General features: G+C 37.4%; 1 protein-coding gene across 1 annotated transcript in view; it reads right to left on the bottom strand.

Annotated features, from left to right (window-relative positions):
- Positions 1 to 956: 956 nt before the first annotated feature.
- RUFY2 (RUN and FYVE domain containing 2) overlaps positions 957 to 18,689 on the bottom strand; it is a 45,832-nt gene continuing 28,099 nt past the window's right edge. The window contains exons 10-17 of the mRNA XM_006835828.1: positions 15,133 to 15,300; positions 14,395 to 14,492; positions 11,730 to 11,849; positions 6,932 to 7,061; positions 6,491 to 6,585; positions 3,266 to 3,314; positions 1,386 to 1,463; positions 957 to 1,297 (exon numbers count right to left, since the gene is read on the bottom strand). Coding sequence (XP_006835891.1) covers positions 1,154 to 1,297; positions 1,386 to 1,463; positions 3,266 to 3,314; positions 6,491 to 6,585; positions 6,932 to 7,061; positions 11,730 to 11,849; positions 14,395 to 14,492; positions 15,133 to 15,300 — 882 coding nt within the window. The 3' untranslated portion in view covers positions 957 to 1,153. The remainder of the gene's footprint in view (positions 1,298 to 1,385; positions 1,464 to 3,265; positions 3,315 to 6,490; positions 6,586 to 6,931; positions 7,062 to 11,729; positions 11,850 to 14,394; positions 14,493 to 15,132; positions 15,301 to 18,689) is intronic.

Raw genomic sequence — 18,689 nt, forward strand, 5'->3', positions numbered from 1 at the left:
TGACTGCAGTGATAAGATAGCCTAAGACCAAACCTCATCCTTGAGTTGATTCCAACTCAGTGATGACTCTATAGCTTAAAGAAGGGAAGTTTATTAATAATTTTTGAACTAAAGTCTAATTCTGTTCTGGATTCCTGGTGTGGCACTGAACTAAACTGTAAAGTTGGTGGTTCAAGGTTACCAGCGGCCTTAGGAACCCTCTATACATTGTCGCTGTGAGTCAGAACTGATTCAACAGTACTTAATCCTATTACACATTTTCCTGGGGAAAGGTTTTTGCTTTCATACTTAAATGGTTTCTTGAGACTCTCTTAACAAGATTTAGTGACCTGCAAGTAACAAGGTAAAAAGGGTGGGGGTGGTGGTTATGTGTCATGGAGTCGGAACCGACTCATAGTGACCCCTGTACAGGCTTTCCGAGGCTGTAAATCTTTATACAGGAGCAGAAAGCCTCGTCTTTCTTCTGTGGAGCAGCTGGTATTTTCAAACTGCTGACCTTAAGGTTCACAGCCCGATTCTTAACCACTACGCTACCAGGGCTCCTTAGTTAAGTTTCAGTAAGAAAAATTGAGGCCAAATATCAATGCCCAGTGTATCTGAAAGTTTTCAAGTACAACAGTAGTTTCAGAACACCAAAAGGATATTTTTCCATTGCCAAAGGAAGAGGTAAAGAGTGAGGGGAAAAAAAAAAAAAGTTGGACTCTTAAATTTAAGTTGAAAATTCTTTTGACTTGAAATATTTACAACTTTTTCTCTAAGAACCCTGAAGCTTGAAAGTTCATTTCCAGAAGATTATAGACACCAAATTACCAACATTGATAAGAAGAATAAAACAATTTGAAGTCTTAATTTTAAGAGACTCCTAACAAGATAAGGCAAATGTTAGAGGACTTTTCAGTGAATTTAAGGACTGACTACATGATTACTGTTAACAATTGGGAATTAGGTTAAAGTTATTTTAAGTTATGCCTAATTAAAATTTTTATAAATAATGGGGAAGAAAACAGCGAATTAATAACTCTTAATTCTCATGTGAAGATAAACTGGTATCAATGCTTATGGGAAGTTTAAGGGTTGTTTGGAACTTTGTAAACATGTCCATACATAACATTAATCATGCATACTTTCTTCCATAAGGGTTTAGTTCTGTAGTCTATGGCAAATTAGATGAGCATCTCTGAATCAGCAATGCATGACAGGAATCACAAACCCGTACTGGCTTTGGTGAAGAAGGCAAAGGCAGTTCGTTGTCAGAGCAGGCATTACAGAAAATTTCCCCACAGTTTCTACAGTGGTGCTTAATAAAATAAGAAAAATCAGTAAAAATTTTATGAATAAAAAGCCATTTTGTATTAAAATTATTGGGGTCTTCATATCTTTCTTACCTTTCTCTTGGAGAGTGAGAATTCCTTTTCACAAAGTTTGCAGTGTGTTGCTTCTTTGTCTTTTAACCAAACCAGTCCCTAGAAGGAAGAAAAGTGAGAATGTTGATGCTCAGATTGGTAATTAAAAAGTGCATGTGGACACTTTTTGCTCATGAACATTTTATAGAATATAAATCTGAGGATCTAAACTGAGAATCTTTGAGAACTACAAAGTGAAATATTTGCAGATGAGGTGTATGGAATTTGTTGGGGGAAGAAGTTGTGTGCCATCAAGTCTCAGTTGTCAGTTCCAATTCACAGTGACCTTGTATAGGTACAGATGGCCTTATCTTTCTCCCAAGGATCAAGCTGGTGGATGCAAACTGGTGACTTTGCAATTTATGTTTATCATAATATTGTCCAAGGCACATATAACCCACTACACCACCAGGGCTGGGGGAGGAAGTATATGGATGTGTTGAATTTAAGTAAAACAGTAATGTGTAGATCAGGTTCATTTTACCATTCTCTATATAGCTAGCCACGAACACTTCCATAATCTAGTGCTTTTTTTTAAAAAAAAGATACTAATAACCTTTTATTGATGAGAATGCTTTTAAGAAAATAACCATAAAGATCATCTGATCCAACAATATGGGACTGGAGGCTTCAAAATTTCCAATATGTTTTCATTCCATTTTCCATGGACTTTCTGAAGCTCCCTCATTTTAGGGATAAATTTTCACTATGTAAAACACACAAAAGTTTGGAGTTAGATATATGCAAAATGCACTGTAATTTTAGTTTATATTATTAAAAGTTAAAAATCAGATGTTTGAGGAATTTCAGGTAGAACCTCAGCTTAAGTTCAGTTTTACATGACAATTTCCCTCAAGTTCTGTTACTCACAAATAGCTGTTATGTAATAAGCATTTGTAGAAAATGGAGGTTAAGTAGCATTTAAACTTGATGGCTAAAATTTATGATTTATCCATAACCAAGATCCTGGCTGGACAGAAGAAACATTTCTTATTACAAAGAAAATATCCAGGTGGAGTCCTTGTTACTCCTGAGTAATTTCATTGTATATCCCCCTAAAACAGTCGGGCTGCTAACCTGCTCAAGGTCAGTCAATAGTTTGTAACAACCAGAAGCTCTTCCACATAAGAAATCTGAGGCTTTATGCCCCCGTAAAGATTTATAGCATTGGGAACCCTACACAGGGTCCATGTAGTAAAACTGACTTCATGGCACACAACCATGGTAACGTAGTTGTGAACTGCAAGATCAGCAGTTGGAAACTACCAGCTGTTCCACGGGAACAGTCGGGCTGCTAACCTGCTCAAGGTCAATCAACAGTTTGTAACAACCAGAAGCTCTTCCACATAAGAAATCTGAGGCTTTATGCCCCTGTAAAGATTTACAGCCTTGGAAACCCTGTACAGGGTCACTGTGCCTTGGCACCAACTCAGTGGCATACAGCCACCACCAACCACCACTCCTCTCCCCAATATGTACGAGAAAGATCTTTCTCTCCTGCAAAGATTTACATCCTCAGAGACATACAAGATCGCTGCGGTGGAACTGACTCTAGGCACTAACAACCTTGATATAAAAGCCATGGTGATGCAGGGGGGTAAGCACTGGGCTGCTAACTGCAAGGTCAGTGGCTTCCCAGGAAAGACAGAGTTAACTGCTCCTATTTAAGATTTAGTCTTAGAAACCCTATATGGAACAGTCTCACTCTGTCCTAGGAGGTCGCTGAGTCAGGATCCACTCAATGGCAATGGCCCTCAGTCCCCAGTTAGTCACTCAGTAATGACAGTTCAAGGTTATGCATGGCTTACCTTCTGATGGAGCAATTACACAGACGTACACATTTCCCTACATTGTTTACTTACCTGCAGTGCTTTGTTGGCTTCTTTTATATCTTCTATTTTAAGTTTTGATCTAAAAAGATTAAGTCAGAATTTAAGTACACATATTTAAGTACATAATACATAGTAATTTATTAGAAAGGTACTGGTTTTTCAGACAATAAAACATTTCCATAGTCACCAAAACATCGCTAACATAAAAATATAGTAACAATAATGTTTTTGATGGCATGTTGCTAAATAGTGCCTGTTTATTATGAATAAATTTATAATCAGATTTACAGGGTTGGTTAGTAACTATGGGTTGTACTTAGTTGAATATTCATAACCTGGGGCTTCCTGTAAAGAATTCAGCAAACACATTAGCTGTTAAAACCCTTATCAGGAGAGCTATTCACTTGTTATTAAATGCCACGGAGTCAGTTCTGACTCATAGCAACCCTGCATGGGATTTCCAAGGAGCAGCTGGTGAGCTTGATATGCCAACCTTGTAATTCAAACTGACTTGTTATTAATTTATCACATCATTATTACTAATGTATACTATGAAAAGAATACAGTTTTATATATGAGGGGACATCAGAAAGTTTGTGGAAATTTTCAGTTAGAAAATAATGGAAGTTTTCCATGAACTTTTAAAAATCCTCTTGGACAAGTGTTAAGTGCGGTCGAGTCAGTTTTGACTCAGCAACCCTGTATAAGGTTATCGAGGAGCAGCTAGTAAGTTTGAACTGCTGACTTTGTGGTTCAAACCAACCTTGAGGTCCAGTGCCTAGCCTACAAGGTAGTCCTTGATTCTGACCCTGAGTTCCGATCCAGCCACTATGAATGAACATCTGCGAATGCTGCATCAGCGAATTCCGTGCTGCAAACATTATATGTAGTACATACGTGTATTACTAACGATAAGTAACACAAATACTAAAATAGTTAAGTGTTTTCCTGGTAATTCAAATGAGTCTTAAGTTGGCGACTACTTGTAATTACTGCCCACTGTTCAACTTTCAATTTGTTCATTAAAACATCTTGATCTTTCTTATGTTAATATTTAGAAATGAGATCACTGAATCAGAAGTCATGTAAAATATCAAAGTTTGTATTATTGAAGGGGAATGTTAGAAGCTGCTTTGCCCGTCAGATGTTCTTTGCTCCAAGACATAAAAATAAAAGGCCAAGCTTCTTTCATCTGTTAAAACATTATCAGAAGACTAAACATTCTTGGCTGGCTTTACATCCACACGTGCCCCAGGAAACCTGACTATGCAGGAAATGATAAGCACAAGAAGAGTGGCCTGACTGCACTACCTGGAAAACCTAACGGAACGGAAGCCAAGAACACCTATGGAGCAGTGATAGTCTACAATATGCTGTGGTTGCCGTTAGTCAGAAAGGACTTGATGGCAATGGGTTTAATGGCACTGACTACACCAAATGCTTCCCTTATGAAAACATACTGGTGCTGACATACTTCTAGTTACAATACTTTAGTCATAAATATGGGCCTAACAGCTCTGGTAGCGTAGTGGTTACAAACCGGGCTGAGAACCGCAAGGTCAGCAGTTTGAAACTACCTGCTATTGTTCTGTGGGAGAAAGATGAGGCTTTGTGCTCCTGTAAAGATTTGCAGCCTCAGAAACCCTGTGCAGGGTCGCTATGAGTCGGAACCAACTCCACAGCACTTAACAACAACAACTATGGTAATTATGCTTTGATTAGAAGACTAGTTAATGTTTGAAGCCTTTAAAAATCCATCACACGTTCTCTTTATAAGACTCCCTCGATAATAAGACAATTATTTCGTTATTACAAGTAATTTTCTAGTTAGCATTAAGACACTCATCGTTGGAAAGTAAACTTCCAAACCCGACTTGCTCATTTTAAAGACAACGCAAAGGGTATTCTGCTGTAGAGAGGGGAAGGCACTACGCTAAGTGCTGTCACAAAGTTAGCCTCAAAAAGAAAACCAAGTCCTTTGGCGACTTTGGAACTCTCCGTTTCACAAATAGGAAATGTGTTTTAAGAGCTGAAGAGCAAGTGACAAATACTACATAGGGATGCTGACTCAGGTCTGTCCGATGATCCCATTCTCTTTCCACAATAATATCACTGTAATCATTCTGTGAGTAACAATACTCATGTTCAAGTATAGTATTAAATAACTGGAAAATACAGAATTGTTTCTGAAAGATTGATATGCCTTGTCACAAAAATCAAAAGAACCTCAAAGAAATCCCTCCCTAAGTTACAGTGTCATTCTGCATGACTGTCCCACTGCCCCATCCAAGCAGTCTATAGAAAGTCTACAGCCAATTCAGGTTCAGTTCGAAGCAAAGGTTTAAAAACACTGATCCAATCTCAGTCCCTTACCATCAACAAGTTTTTGTTTTTTTCAAAAGATACAAAGGGGCTTCAAAATACTGTGAAAAAATGGAACTATTCCATGAACTTTTTGAAATCCCCTTGTATTTAGCATTCTGAATATTAAAGGGTGGGGAGATTTACAGTTTTTACTTAACTTTCAATCTGCTGATATGTAATAAATATTACAGCAATTGTTGTTAAGTGCCGTCGAGTCGGTTCCGACCCATAGTGACCCTGAACAGGGTTTCCGAGGCTATAAATCTTTACAGGAGCAGAAAGCCTCATCTTTCTCCCATGGAGCAGCTGGTAGTTTCGAACTGCTGACCTTAAGGTTCACAGCCCGATTCGTAACCACTACATTACCAGAGCTCCTTATTACATTAAAACAATAGGAGGAAGAAAAAGGGAACTGTTTCAGAAGATAAATTGATAAGGTCTGAGAAAACTTCTCCAGTCCTCATTAAATTCTTGTCATTGCAAAAGAGATCTAGAATTGAGAAAGGATAAAAATTTTCTGACCCCAAATGGTTCTACTAGAACCCACTTTAGGGACTATGATCTCAGAAGCAATAAAGATAACCGATAAATCTGCAACTATCTTTAGCAATTAGGTTTCCATTCCTCTTGAATTTGTTTTAAAAAACACATAAACACACACATATAAGTTTATATGCAATCATACAGATAGGATGGGATGTTTACACATCAATTATTTGAGGAGACTGATACTTCGGAAGGAGGGAGTACTTAAGATTTTTACTTTGCTTCTCTTTATAGGTTCAAATCTTTCTTTCCTGTGTTTACAATTTACTTCTTAATGGGGTCTGGTATACATGCACCTTTTACAAAAGTCAATGACTACTTAGTTGAAAGAAAAAGAAATATTACTCGCTAAGCTTGTTGCCAAGTTCTTGAAGAGCTTGCTCTTGATCAAGATAGATTTTTTTTAAATGTTGATTTTCATCTTGAAGGTTAAGGAACTCCTTCAAAACAATAAAAGACAAAATGTAATTAACAAAACAAAAAGTAATAAATTCCATACTATACTATACATTTTTAAGAAAAACAACTATAGTCCACAGCTGCTTCATGTACAAGGAAGCTTCAAAAGTTTATGGAAAAATGGAATGAAAAGATAATGAAATTTTCCGAGAAACTTTTTAAAGCTCCCTCATACTATTTTCCATTCATTTGGCTCATCTCCCTAATGATAACCTTTAAGATAACTAGTATATCCTATTTTCTTGGTACAAATCTAAATGAAGATTATATTTTTACATAACTTAGCATTCTTCAAGATGCAATTTTCAAAGTTTTACCACTGTTTACTTTTTTAAGGCTAATGATTTGTTGGGTCTCATTCCTAAGATGAGATAAGGCATCTTTCTCCTTTTGAAGATCTTCCTGCAAAGTCTGCCTCCATTCCTTTTCAATCTTCAAATCCGTTTCCAGTTGTACCCTTGAAAGAAAAAAAGACAAAACTTCTGTTCTATTTCTCATATGACAATTGTATGCATTCTTTAATAAGGGCATCTTCTTTGTCTATTTTGACTTTTTAATTTATCTCTTCAGTCAGGTTCTTTCAGAAAAATTTCTGGTAAGTGTGGGAGCACACACAGGGTTTTCTGATCACAAAGTATCAATGTTTTCTTAAGCAATAACACGATTTTTTATCACTTTGTATTCCCATGTTATATAAGGATAGAAATTGTCTGGGAGGGCACACATCACACAATTAAAATTGCTTTCATCTTAGGAATGGAGATAGGTGGAGGAGTGTGCAGTTTTAACTCTTTCGGTGCCATCTGAAATTTTTCATCACAAACAAAAGTTTTATTCTGATACAAGAATGACGGCAACCACTAAATCAGCAAATGAGTGTTTGCTGCATCAGCAACGGAAAAAAAAGTCCTGGCATAAAGTGCTAGTTTGCATATTACTCTTGGAAGCTAATCAATTATAGGGCAGATGTAAGACTTGTGCGGAGGAAAACCGTTCTCAGCTGAAAACACACTAACCAGCAGGCCAAAACCAGTCCAAGTTCCCATTGCTTGGGCCTTTGGTCAGTCAGGGATCAATGAACTACACCCACTGCAGAATAAACATCAGTTCACCTCCATTTTTGTCAAACTCTAGAAAGTAACACAGGATACCAGAGTTTCCAGATTGAATTCTACTAAACAACAAAGTCGTCTAGTCTTGCTTTCCAGTTGGCAGGGCAAAGGAACTTGCACAACAAAGCCCGGAGCGTCATTAATAAACTTAATGACTTAAAGGCACCTTGTAAATTTTATGACCACAGGAAGTCCTGAAAAGCATGTACAGACTGGCCTTTAGTGAGAGTGCTTTTGATTAAGAGAAAAGTGTATGTTCTTAATCAAAAGCAGTTTGTAGTTTTTGTTTGCTGGAATGGATTTTAGTTTCACAATGTACAAATGATACAAATTTTCAGCCAAGATAATATTCTCTAGCCTAACAACTTACTGTGTACACCAACTTCTTAAAAGTTTATTCTATAGAAGATCTAGAAGAACTTTAGAGTTCTAGAGACAACATGGAATAGAAACATTTTCCCCTATACCTTCTACAAAGTACAGTTAAAAACTATGGACATTTTAAACAAAATACTACTTTGAAAAGTGGCTCATTTTTCTTTTTGCTTCCTGTGTAACTCAGACGGGGTCCTACAGAAGCCCACAACCCACAGGCAGAAACAAAAGAAGCCCTAAGACAAGCCGAAGCCCGTTGTCTCTTGCCAAAAAACAAAGACATGGCAGCCGAGCCAGAAGCCTGTTTGACAGTAAAACAGCCTGATACAGCAAAGCACCTGACCCAGGTCAGCAGAGGCCAAGCAGGGATCCGAGACTTCCACCCTCACTGGCCTCCCTTCCCACAGTGTCCGTGGAGTCCTTGTGGGAGGCCTGGACTTTTACTCCCATGAGCCAGTACTAAGGCCTTCCTCCTCCTCCCCAGCAAAGGTGGAGCCAGGCGCCTAAGTTTCTGTGCCCACCTGGTGGTAATGCAGAGGAGATCAAGTGAAGAGCCTCGACTTCCATTCACAACCACCGCTGACAAAGTACCAGCTCTCCTCCCCACAGTGGCCGTGGAGACTGATGGGAAGCCTAGACTTTAATCCCTGACCAGCAGCTCCGAGATGCCCTTCTCCCGGGTAGGCCCTCCAGGGTGGTTGTGGACTTAGAAGCCCACAGTCCTCTGCCAGTGTAGTTTCAGGGGGCCTGCTAAAGTGGATTTAAGCAACATCCAGAGTCTTATAATACCCAAACTATGTAAGATTGGCTTGAAAAAAAATGATGATACTAGAACACCTGGACATAACAACTTGGGTAAGAGAAACTTCGAATTATCTGACAAGAACTTTAAAGCAAGCATCATAAATGTGTTTCCATGAGCAACTGAAAACAAATGGAAAAATAGGCATGCTCGCTAGAAAGAAAAAAATCAGGAAGTGCAAAGGAAATTTTTAAAACTAACAAATACAATAATTGCAATTTTTGAAAAAAGCACTAGGTAGGCTGAACAGAAGAATGAAGATGTTAGAGGAAGAATCAATTAATTTGAAAATAGAAAAATAGAAATGACCTAATCTGGACAACAGAAAAAAAATACACTGGATAAAAAGAAGAACAAGGGCTCAGAAACCTGTGCAATTACAACAAAAAATATAGATTCAGGAAGCTCACTGAAACCCAAATAGGTAAAGCTAAAGAAATTCACACTCAGAAATATAATCAAACTTTGGAAACTAAAGACAAAGAAAGCAGTTCGAAATGACACAATACTCACAGAGGAACAGTGATTTGAATGACGGTACTTTATTCATGGAGACCCAAAAGAAAGCGGAATCTCAACTTTCAAATTCTAAAAGGAAAGCACCCAGTAGAAATATACTTCTCCAACAAAGGTGATGAAGACCTTCTCAGGTGAAAGAAAACTAAGAGAATTTGTTGTCAAAAGACCTGTTGTAAAAAAAATGGCTAAAGGAAATTCTTCAAACATAAAGTGATTAAAGAAGGAAACTTGATACAGAAGGAACGGCGACAGAACAACGCTTTTCTGAATTATGTTTACTGATCCCAGTAAACACTCTAAACACTGTCTGATGTGGTTTTCAATATATGCAAAAAAAAAAATATTTAAGGAAATGATATTATGCTGTTATTAGATGCCATTGAGTCACTTCTGACTCATAACAACCCTACGCACAATAGAACAAAACACTACCCGGTCCTGCATCATCCTCACAACTGTCACAATTATATTACTTTTTGTTGTTAAGTGCCCTCTAGTCGATGCCAACCCATAGGCACCCTGTATAGGGTTTTCAAGGAGCAGCTGGTGAGCTTGAACCACCAACCTTGCAGTTCAAATGACTTTGCAGTCTGACGCATTAGCCCACAGCGCCACACCAGGACTCCACAATTATATAATAAAGGAGCCTAAATGGAAGTATAGTTTCTGAACTTCACTTAAAGTGGTAAAATGTTGATAACAGTAGACTGAAAAGTTTTACTGGTGTAATGTAATGTTTAGAACATATCAAAATGGAATTCTAAAATAATGTTCAAGTAACCTATAGGAGGGTAGGGAAAATGAAACAGGAACAAAAAACACAGGCGGGAAAATAGAAACCAATGAAATGATGTAAGCTCTCGTCATATATAAATAATTAAATGCAAGTGATCTAAATATATTAAAAGACATAGATTGGCAGAACGGATAAAAAACATACATGAATGTTCTTAGAAACATCATGTACTTTAGTAACATAAGCTCCTTGAAGTTACAAAGCCCTATTTTACTCCGTACCTGGAGACACAATAACCTTTGGATTAATGCTAAGCAACAGCTGAAAGAATAAAAGTCTCACAAGAAGGCAGTGAAACGCAGTGGTTTAAGAATTGAACTGTCAGAGGACCCTAGGACCATCAGGGGAGAAGAACACAAGCGGAATGTGGGACCCTACCCAGAGAAGCAGTAACACCAGAGATGGAGGCAGAGGGGGGACAAGGAGAGAGGGAGCAGCTGAGGACTCTGGACTTTTGGAAAGAGAGGGACTGGGGACTGGTGGCCAGGAGGCAAGCTTGCAAAATGTGCACTTTGCTTGTTTAAATTATTATATATTCTTGGGTGTTTTTATGTACGTCCCTCCCTATCCCCCCCCCCAAAAAAAAACCCCAGAGGGAATGGAAGCAAATACTGTTGAATGATGATACATGGAGGAGACTGTAATGAAACGATGGTGTAAAGCTGATGTTCTCCCATGTAAACTATCACTCAGTTCACAATAAAAAATTGGGAAAACAAAAAGAATTGAACTGTCAGTGGGAGACCTGGGTTAACTGGTTAGAGTGAATCCAGGCTCTAATACTTCCGACTTGTTGAGCAATCTCTGAATTCACTTTCTTCTCAAACGGGGATATATGACACCTGTTCTGTTCTGTCTGCTATGAGGCACAATGCAATGTGAGTGAAAGTAGGCTGTACATTATAAAGGGAATTAAAAATATATAGATATTAGCATGATGTTGCCATTTTTTTGTTTGTTAAGGAAAACCCCACAATCCACTTGGCATCATTATGTCAGTTTGAGGACTAAGGCGCGCCTGACCCAAGCCATAGTATCTTCAATAACCTCATATGCATGCAAAAGTTGGACAGTGAATAAGGAAGACTATAGAATTGATGTGTTTGAGTTACGGTGTCGGAGGAGAATACTGAAAGTACCATGGACTGCTAAAAGAACAAACAGATCTGTGTAGGAAGAAGTACAAGTCAATGCACTCCTTCGGACATGTTGTCAGGAGAGACCAGTCAATGGAGAAGGATATCATGTTTGGTAAAGTGGAGGTTGGAGAAGAAAAGGAAGACCCCCAATGAGATGGATGGGCACAGTGGCGGCATCAATTGGCCCAAGTGTAGCAATGATTGTGAGATTGACCAGGGTCTCGCAGTGTTTTTGTTCTGCTGTGCATACAGTTGCTATGAGTCGGTGCCGACTTGATGGCACCTAACAAGACCACCAGCATTATGCATTAAAAAAAGGGAAAGGATGGTGAGGACAAGTTATGTTTACACAAGTATTTGTTTCCAAGAGCAAAATACTCACAGTTGTTTCTCCTTTTGGGAGATATGTTTCTGCAGACTGTCAGATTTACTGAGACATTCTTGTAGATATTTCTCATCCTCATCTTCGGCTTCCATTTGCGCCTTCTCTGCTTGCTGCAATCTGGTGTAATTCAAATCAACTTTGGGTAAAACTGAGGCTAGAACTAGGGTGTAAAAGGGTGAAGAAGACAAATAAAAGAAAAATGGGGAAATAGAAACATTTCTAAATGAAAACAAAGTTTGGGGGAAACTCACAAACTCAAACGTGAAAGAGCCACACAATGTCTAGAAATTTTGTGATTTCCAATATATACATAATATGCCCAGAATAGTTATCTTCAAATTTGTTTTATTTCTTGTTCATAATTAACAATGCAAAGCAATACAGCTTTTACCACTTATGCAGAGCATAACGAAGCAAATTTCAAAGTATAATAGGTGTGTTACTGCCTATTTTACAAAAACCATGAAAAGCATAGTCCTATGTCTGCACTAGGTGAAGAAGTCACACTGTTTCGTATCAGAGGCTAAGATGTGTCTGCCAGGAATCAAGTGTGCTTCAAGGCAAAGAACAAAGACCTGCAATTACTTCAAATAATAGCTGAGTTCTTCCTACAGGTTCATAATGCATTTACTAAGTTACTCCAATCTGTATATAGAGATTGTATATAGATTTTTTTTTTTCCAATGCTAGTTGACATCATTCCTAGATCGTTTTTTCCTCATCAATGAATTTTGAAAATTACCTTAAAACATGTTTTCCAATTTTTTTGTTTTAATTTGTAAGTCACTAACTTTCTCTGTCTCCTTTGGCCACCTAGGATTTCTTAGATTTAACTTCATTACTGTTACAAGAAAATATCTCCAAGCATTCAAGGAGGAGTATGTCCTTTAGAGGGAATCATAAACAAAATTTCTGTTAAACTAACCAAAAAACTGCCTCTCCTTCCTTAAAACCATGAGTCCGAATTGACTCACTAGCAGTGGGTTTGTTTATTGATAATGGGGCATCCCTCACATAGTTCAGAAGTAGAAATGCCACTCTCAAGGAAAGGTAAGTAACATTAAAGTTCTCTCTAAATATAAAATGGAGTCCGGAGCGGCAGGATAATACAATGGACCACAAGGCTGGTTTGAACTGCAAGGTTGGTGGTTCAAACTCACCAGCCACTCCCTGGAAACCTTATATGGGGTCACAATGAGTTGGAACCAACTCAGCAGCCCTTAACAACAACAAAATAGAAAAAAATTTATTAAGAAGGGGGGCCCAAGTGTTTTTCTCTAAAGTTACAGAAAATAAAAGTCAGGGTGAGGTAGGCCTTGAAGTTGTGCTGTCAAAGACTAGAGTTAAGGGGAACTAGATCATTGAGAATGCTAAAACACAGGAAGACAGCTAATCCAGATTATTAGCTATTGTAAAAATTAGTAAGGAAGCCATTAGGCAAAGAAGAGGTCAATTGAGAGGGAGGATTCTCCTATGTTAACATGTTGTGAAACTAAAGATTAACTTATTTTTTTTTAAATACTCTGTATTTTTCATCAAAAAGTTCCTAGAAAGATAAAACTGCATTTGCAAATCTTGACCTCCAAATCAGTCCTTGTGCACAGGTTTGAGGAATGTAGCTTTGGGGGTCCAAGTGCATCCACTTTGCTTTATGGCAGTGTTTTACTACAGCAGCTGACAAGAAGCCTCCGGGGTTCCTAATGCCCTTTTAGAACACTGAGCAGCGTCAACTCTCTTCTACCTAATATAAACTGTTGATTCTCTCTTAGTCTATTGAAATACAAGTGGTTTTCAGAAAGAGATATCTTTGACCAGCTTGTACTGGTCTTGAGTGTCACTGCTGGCACATTTCACCAATGACATTGCAATTGTCCTAGTTTGAGTTAACAAATCATTGTCACTTCGTAATGGAATGGACAGAAATCAAAGACAGAAAAAGGTAATAAAGATGTCCAAAATGTAAAAATGGGGATAAAGAAAACAAAAAAAGAAAAAAGAAGAAAGAGGATGTCAATAAAAGAATATTCATGTCAATAAAGCATTAATAATTATGTTTTTTATAAATAGATTCAAAGAAAGCAATGATAAGACATATGTTGACACCAACATGACAGGGCAATGGAAATACATTACATTTTCCAACAATTAAAAGTGAAAAATGCCAATATTAAACAATTTAGTTTAAACAAAAGTATTTCTTGGGCTGGGCTGAAGGTCCTATACGAAAGAAACAAAACTAACTCAGAATGCTTGGCTTCCGATAACGAGATGGTGAAAGGCAGGTATGACAATCAATACGCATGAAAATCAGTCGGGGCCAATCCCACCACTGACTGTTTGGTTTTAATTTTTTCAAAGCTTTTGTTTGTGTGTTTCTTTTATGTAATAGACTATGCCACATGAACTCACCAGTATGTGGCCGTTTTTCTAAATCTACAAAATGGGAACTTCAAATAAATCCTACTAGAAAGCAACTTGATTCCATGCAACAATCAAAACAAAAAGGGCAAAATCCTATTAAAGAATGTGCTCTACTCTAAATTTTCCCAAGTATGGTTTTCATGGCAGGTGTCGGAGGTTAAAAAAAAATTTAAAAAAAGGTAATGGGGAGGGGGAAGAAATGAAAAAAGAAAAGAAACTATGATTAGAAATGCTATTATACCTTTGCTCCAGCTGCCTCATGGCTGCAGTAATTTTATTGGTTTTTTCTTCTAGTTGTGCAATTATTTCATTTTTTTCTTTTAAGCCATCTTCAGAGCCCTATTTATAAAAACATAAAAGCTATTTAGGTCTTGATTTTTAAACCTGAATACTTGTAAATTTCTTAAAACATTTTGCTATGGGTTGTCTGTTAGTTAAATCAGCAGGGTTAACTTGTAGATTAAATTACTCTTAGGATATGAAGTAATAGTATTTTAAATATAATAAAGGAAGTTTTCTGAAAGGCAACAGAATAATAAACTCTTATGAAGTGTGCCACTTGAGAAATTAAATTGTACAGAGCTTTTGGCAATGTCTACTTTATAGCAATTTCACTTTATTAGAGAATAATAATTACTATGTTAATATGTCAATAAAAATTACATGCTTCTCAGGAAACTACTACATAAAGTAGTTCATAAAAATGTCTTACATGGTTAGATTGGATTTTTCCAAAAGATTTTATTCTCATACTGTTACCTTTTGAGCACTAAGAAATAAATTCAGATAGGTGAACTCTAGAGTTTGGTGATTTTTTCATCAGTACATTTCTTAAGCTTCCATTTAGAAAAAAAAGACACTAACTTTTATAACCAACCTGACACAATTAAAATGGGCTTAGCTCTTAAAAACTATACTCTTTCGATAAATTTTAAGTTTATATAACAAGAAATCCCAAGAATTTTAGATGGTTCCTCACCTGTAACTTTTGATACATCTCTATGTTAATTGCTTTCACTTCCTCTAGCTGCTGTCTTAGGCCTATCAGAGTATCCTGTTTCTCATGGATGTCTTTCTCCAACAACTTCATGGCAAGTTCGATCTCTTTTTTCATACTAACTTGTACTGCGAGCTCATTCTCCACATCCTGCAATTTGAAAATGCTCCCAATTTACATGCCATTTTAGTATATCAAAATGCATACGAAAGATAGATAATGAGATCAAGAAAGATTTTTCCATTTAATACACAGATCACTCCTTTTAATATGTTGCCGTTGATGTTAAGTGTCCTCAGGTCAATTCTGACTCACAGCAACCCTATAAAGAGGGTTTACAAGGAGCCAGTTGGTGAGTTTGAACTGCCAATCTTGAAGTTCAAATCGACCTTGTGGTCCAGTGCTTACCTCACAACACCAGTCAGGTGAATTACCCAGGCTCTGTGTATGGCGGTACAGGATAACGCGCTGGACCTCAAGGTCAGTTTGAACCACTATGTTGATTCAAAATCACCAGCCACTCCTCAGAAACCATATACAGGGTCGCTATGGGTCAGATCCAACTCAACATCACTTGACAGCAACAATAACACAATATGCTAAATATTTTCAAATGTTTTTGCTAACATGAAAACATTTTTTATATTCTGTTAATATTAGTATGTTGTCATAAAGTGCCATTGAGTAAATTCTGACTTGACGCATAGAAACTCTGTGTACAACAGAACAAAACCTGTACCATCCTCACAACCACTGCTATGCTTGGACCACCGTCACAGCCACAGTAGTAATTCATCTCACTGAGGGTCTTCTTTTCACTGACCAGCAGGATGCCCTTCTCCAAGAACTGGTCCCTGCTGATAACATGTTCCAAAGTACATGAGATAAACTCTCACCATCCTTGCGGAAACCCTGTACAGGGTCGCTATGGGTCGGAACCGACTGGACGGCACTTAACAACAACAACAACATCCTTGCTTCAAAGAAGCATTCGGGATGTACTTCTTCCATAACCGATTTGTTTTTCTGGCAGTCTATGCCACAGTTAGTATTTTTTGTCAACACCATAATTCAAAGTCATTGTTTCTTCATCAGTCTTCCTTTGCCACTGTCCAGCTCGCACATGCACATGAGGAGATTGAAAATACCATGGCTTGGGTCAAGTGTATCTTAGTACTCAAAGTGACATCTTTGTTTAAGAGGTCTTTTGCAGCAACTGTGCTCAAAGTCATTTGATTTCTTGAGGGTTGGTTCCATAGACACTGACTGCAGATCCAAGTAAAATAAAAAAATTCTTGCCAATTTCAATTTTTATCTTAACTTTATTTGTCATAATGTTGCTTATTTGTTTATTTGTGAAGTTTTTGTTTCCAAATGTTGAGGTGCTATCCATACTGAAGATTATACACCTGCATCTTCATTAGTAAGTGCTTCAAGTCCTCTTCACTTTTAGCAAGCACGGTTGTGCCATCTGCATAGCTCAGGTTGTTAATGAGTCTTCCTCTAATCCTGATGTTTCTTAGATTATTTGCTCAGCATACAGCACACAGATTGACTAAGGGTGGTAAAAGGACAGAATCCTCATGCACACCTCTCATGATTTAAATAAAAAATTATTCTATATAATTTTAATCATTATTCTACTGGTTCAATAATGTAAATATTTTTATAACTCATAAATCAGTATTAATTGTTCTGAAACAAAATCAAAGAAGCAGTGTGTTTAAGTAAAGTCCAAAAATAACTCAACATCATGTTTTACAGTTTTCATTTCTTCTCTTAAAGAGCACTGTATCAGAAAGATTAATAAATTTTATAACATAAATAAAAACAGCAAGAGGATAGAAGAGCCAATAATATTCACTTACAGAAATGCAGGTGCTTGCATTATAATTCATCATGCTGGTCATACCTTTTAAGTATTATACTTCACAACTAGGAAGGTTAAAGACCAGTTAATTTTCATAAGATTTTAATACTGGAGAACAAACAAGATGTCAGAGAGGGAAGACGTGAAGTAAGGAGCTCCGTCAGCAACAACACAGAATACCGGACCAAGCAGGCTCAGGGGATGGTCCCAGAACTCTGAACCACATGTAAAGGAATCTTTACAAAGTTAGAAGGCCTACAGCTAGCAGAATTTGTAACAGAAGCAAGAAATCCAGTGCTTTCTAATCCAAGGTGCTCAGCTGCTCCCTGATTGGCCATCTTGGGTGAGAACAAATGGGGGAAAGATCAGAGCAGCACAGACACCTAACAGAACCACGGAGATAAAGGTGTGGACATTCTTTTTTGTGTGTGTCTGTTTTGTTGGTCTCTCACTGTCTGTGTACCTCCATTCTGGTGACTAAAGGGAGTGCCTGAGCGATTGGACACCCTACCTCCACCCCTGGAGGGTTCTATTACACATGCACACAGATCTCAAAATTTAAAGGGAAAGTTTCCACTTAAAACCAAACAGCAATGTAAAACTAATGTTCTCCCATGTAAACTATCACATAATTGACAATAAAACATTAAAAAAAAAAACAAAAAACAAAAAAAACAGCAGCACAAAAAGACCACAGCTGGCCCTGAACAACAGTTCATCACTAGGAAAAAGTCCTGAACAGGGGTTGTGGAGCAGTACAGGTAGACTAAAAAGGAAACAGTCCAAAAATTAAATCTTGAGTTATGTCATAACAACCAACAGTGGCATCTTGCAATTTCTCAGGAAGAAGAGTAAAAAGGGAAGCCCATATCCTGATCACATCTACCTGGAGGCAATCAGAAACCATAAAAAATACCAAAACACACAACCATGTAAGTATTAAGGCCACAGCTAACTACTGAATATGCCCAAAAAACAGAAACAGATGGGCATATCAGCACATGTCCAGAAACAAGATAAAGTGATTGAGACATATGACCTGGAGTTAGACCTATACTCCATACTGAAAGGAGGGCAGGCTTTGGAAATGCCTGAGAAAGAATTCAGAAAAAATGATTATAAAATGTATCAAAACACTATATAGTAGAGTTGAGAGAAATAAGGACGAAGTCAGGAAAGCACTACAGGAACAATCAAATAAGATAGATGCATTGGAAACAATTCAAAAACTACAGAAAGAAGTCCAAATGATTAATGATAGAATATCAGAAATGGACAATACACTGAAAAGGCAAAGGAATAGAATTGAAGAGTAGAAGCCAGAACTAATGAGTTGGAAGATAAATCTTTTACTATTACTAAGAAAGAAGAAGAAGCCTAAAAAAGGATTAAAAAAATCTGAAGAAGGTCTAAGATTCCTGTTGGACAACATGAAGAGGAATAACTTAAGAATTATCAGCATTCCTGAACAGGAAAAATCACCAAAATCCACAAAGGAGATAGCTGAAGAGCTGCTGGCAGAAAATTTCTCTATCTTGAAAAACGAAAAGATAAGCATTCAAGAAGCTCAACAAACCACAGGAAGGACAGACCCTAAAAGACAATCACCAAGACATATAATAATTAAGCTCTCCAAAATCAAAGATAAGGAGAGAATCCTGAAAGCAGC

This window comes from Chrysochloris asiatica, unplaced genomic scaffold, assembly GCF_000296735.1.
Source record: "Chrysochloris asiatica unplaced genomic scaffold, ChrAsi1.0 scaffold00020, whole genome shotgun sequence".
NCBI lineage: Eukaryota > Metazoa > Chordata > Mammalia > Afrosoricida > Chrysochloridae > Chrysochloris > Chrysochloris asiatica.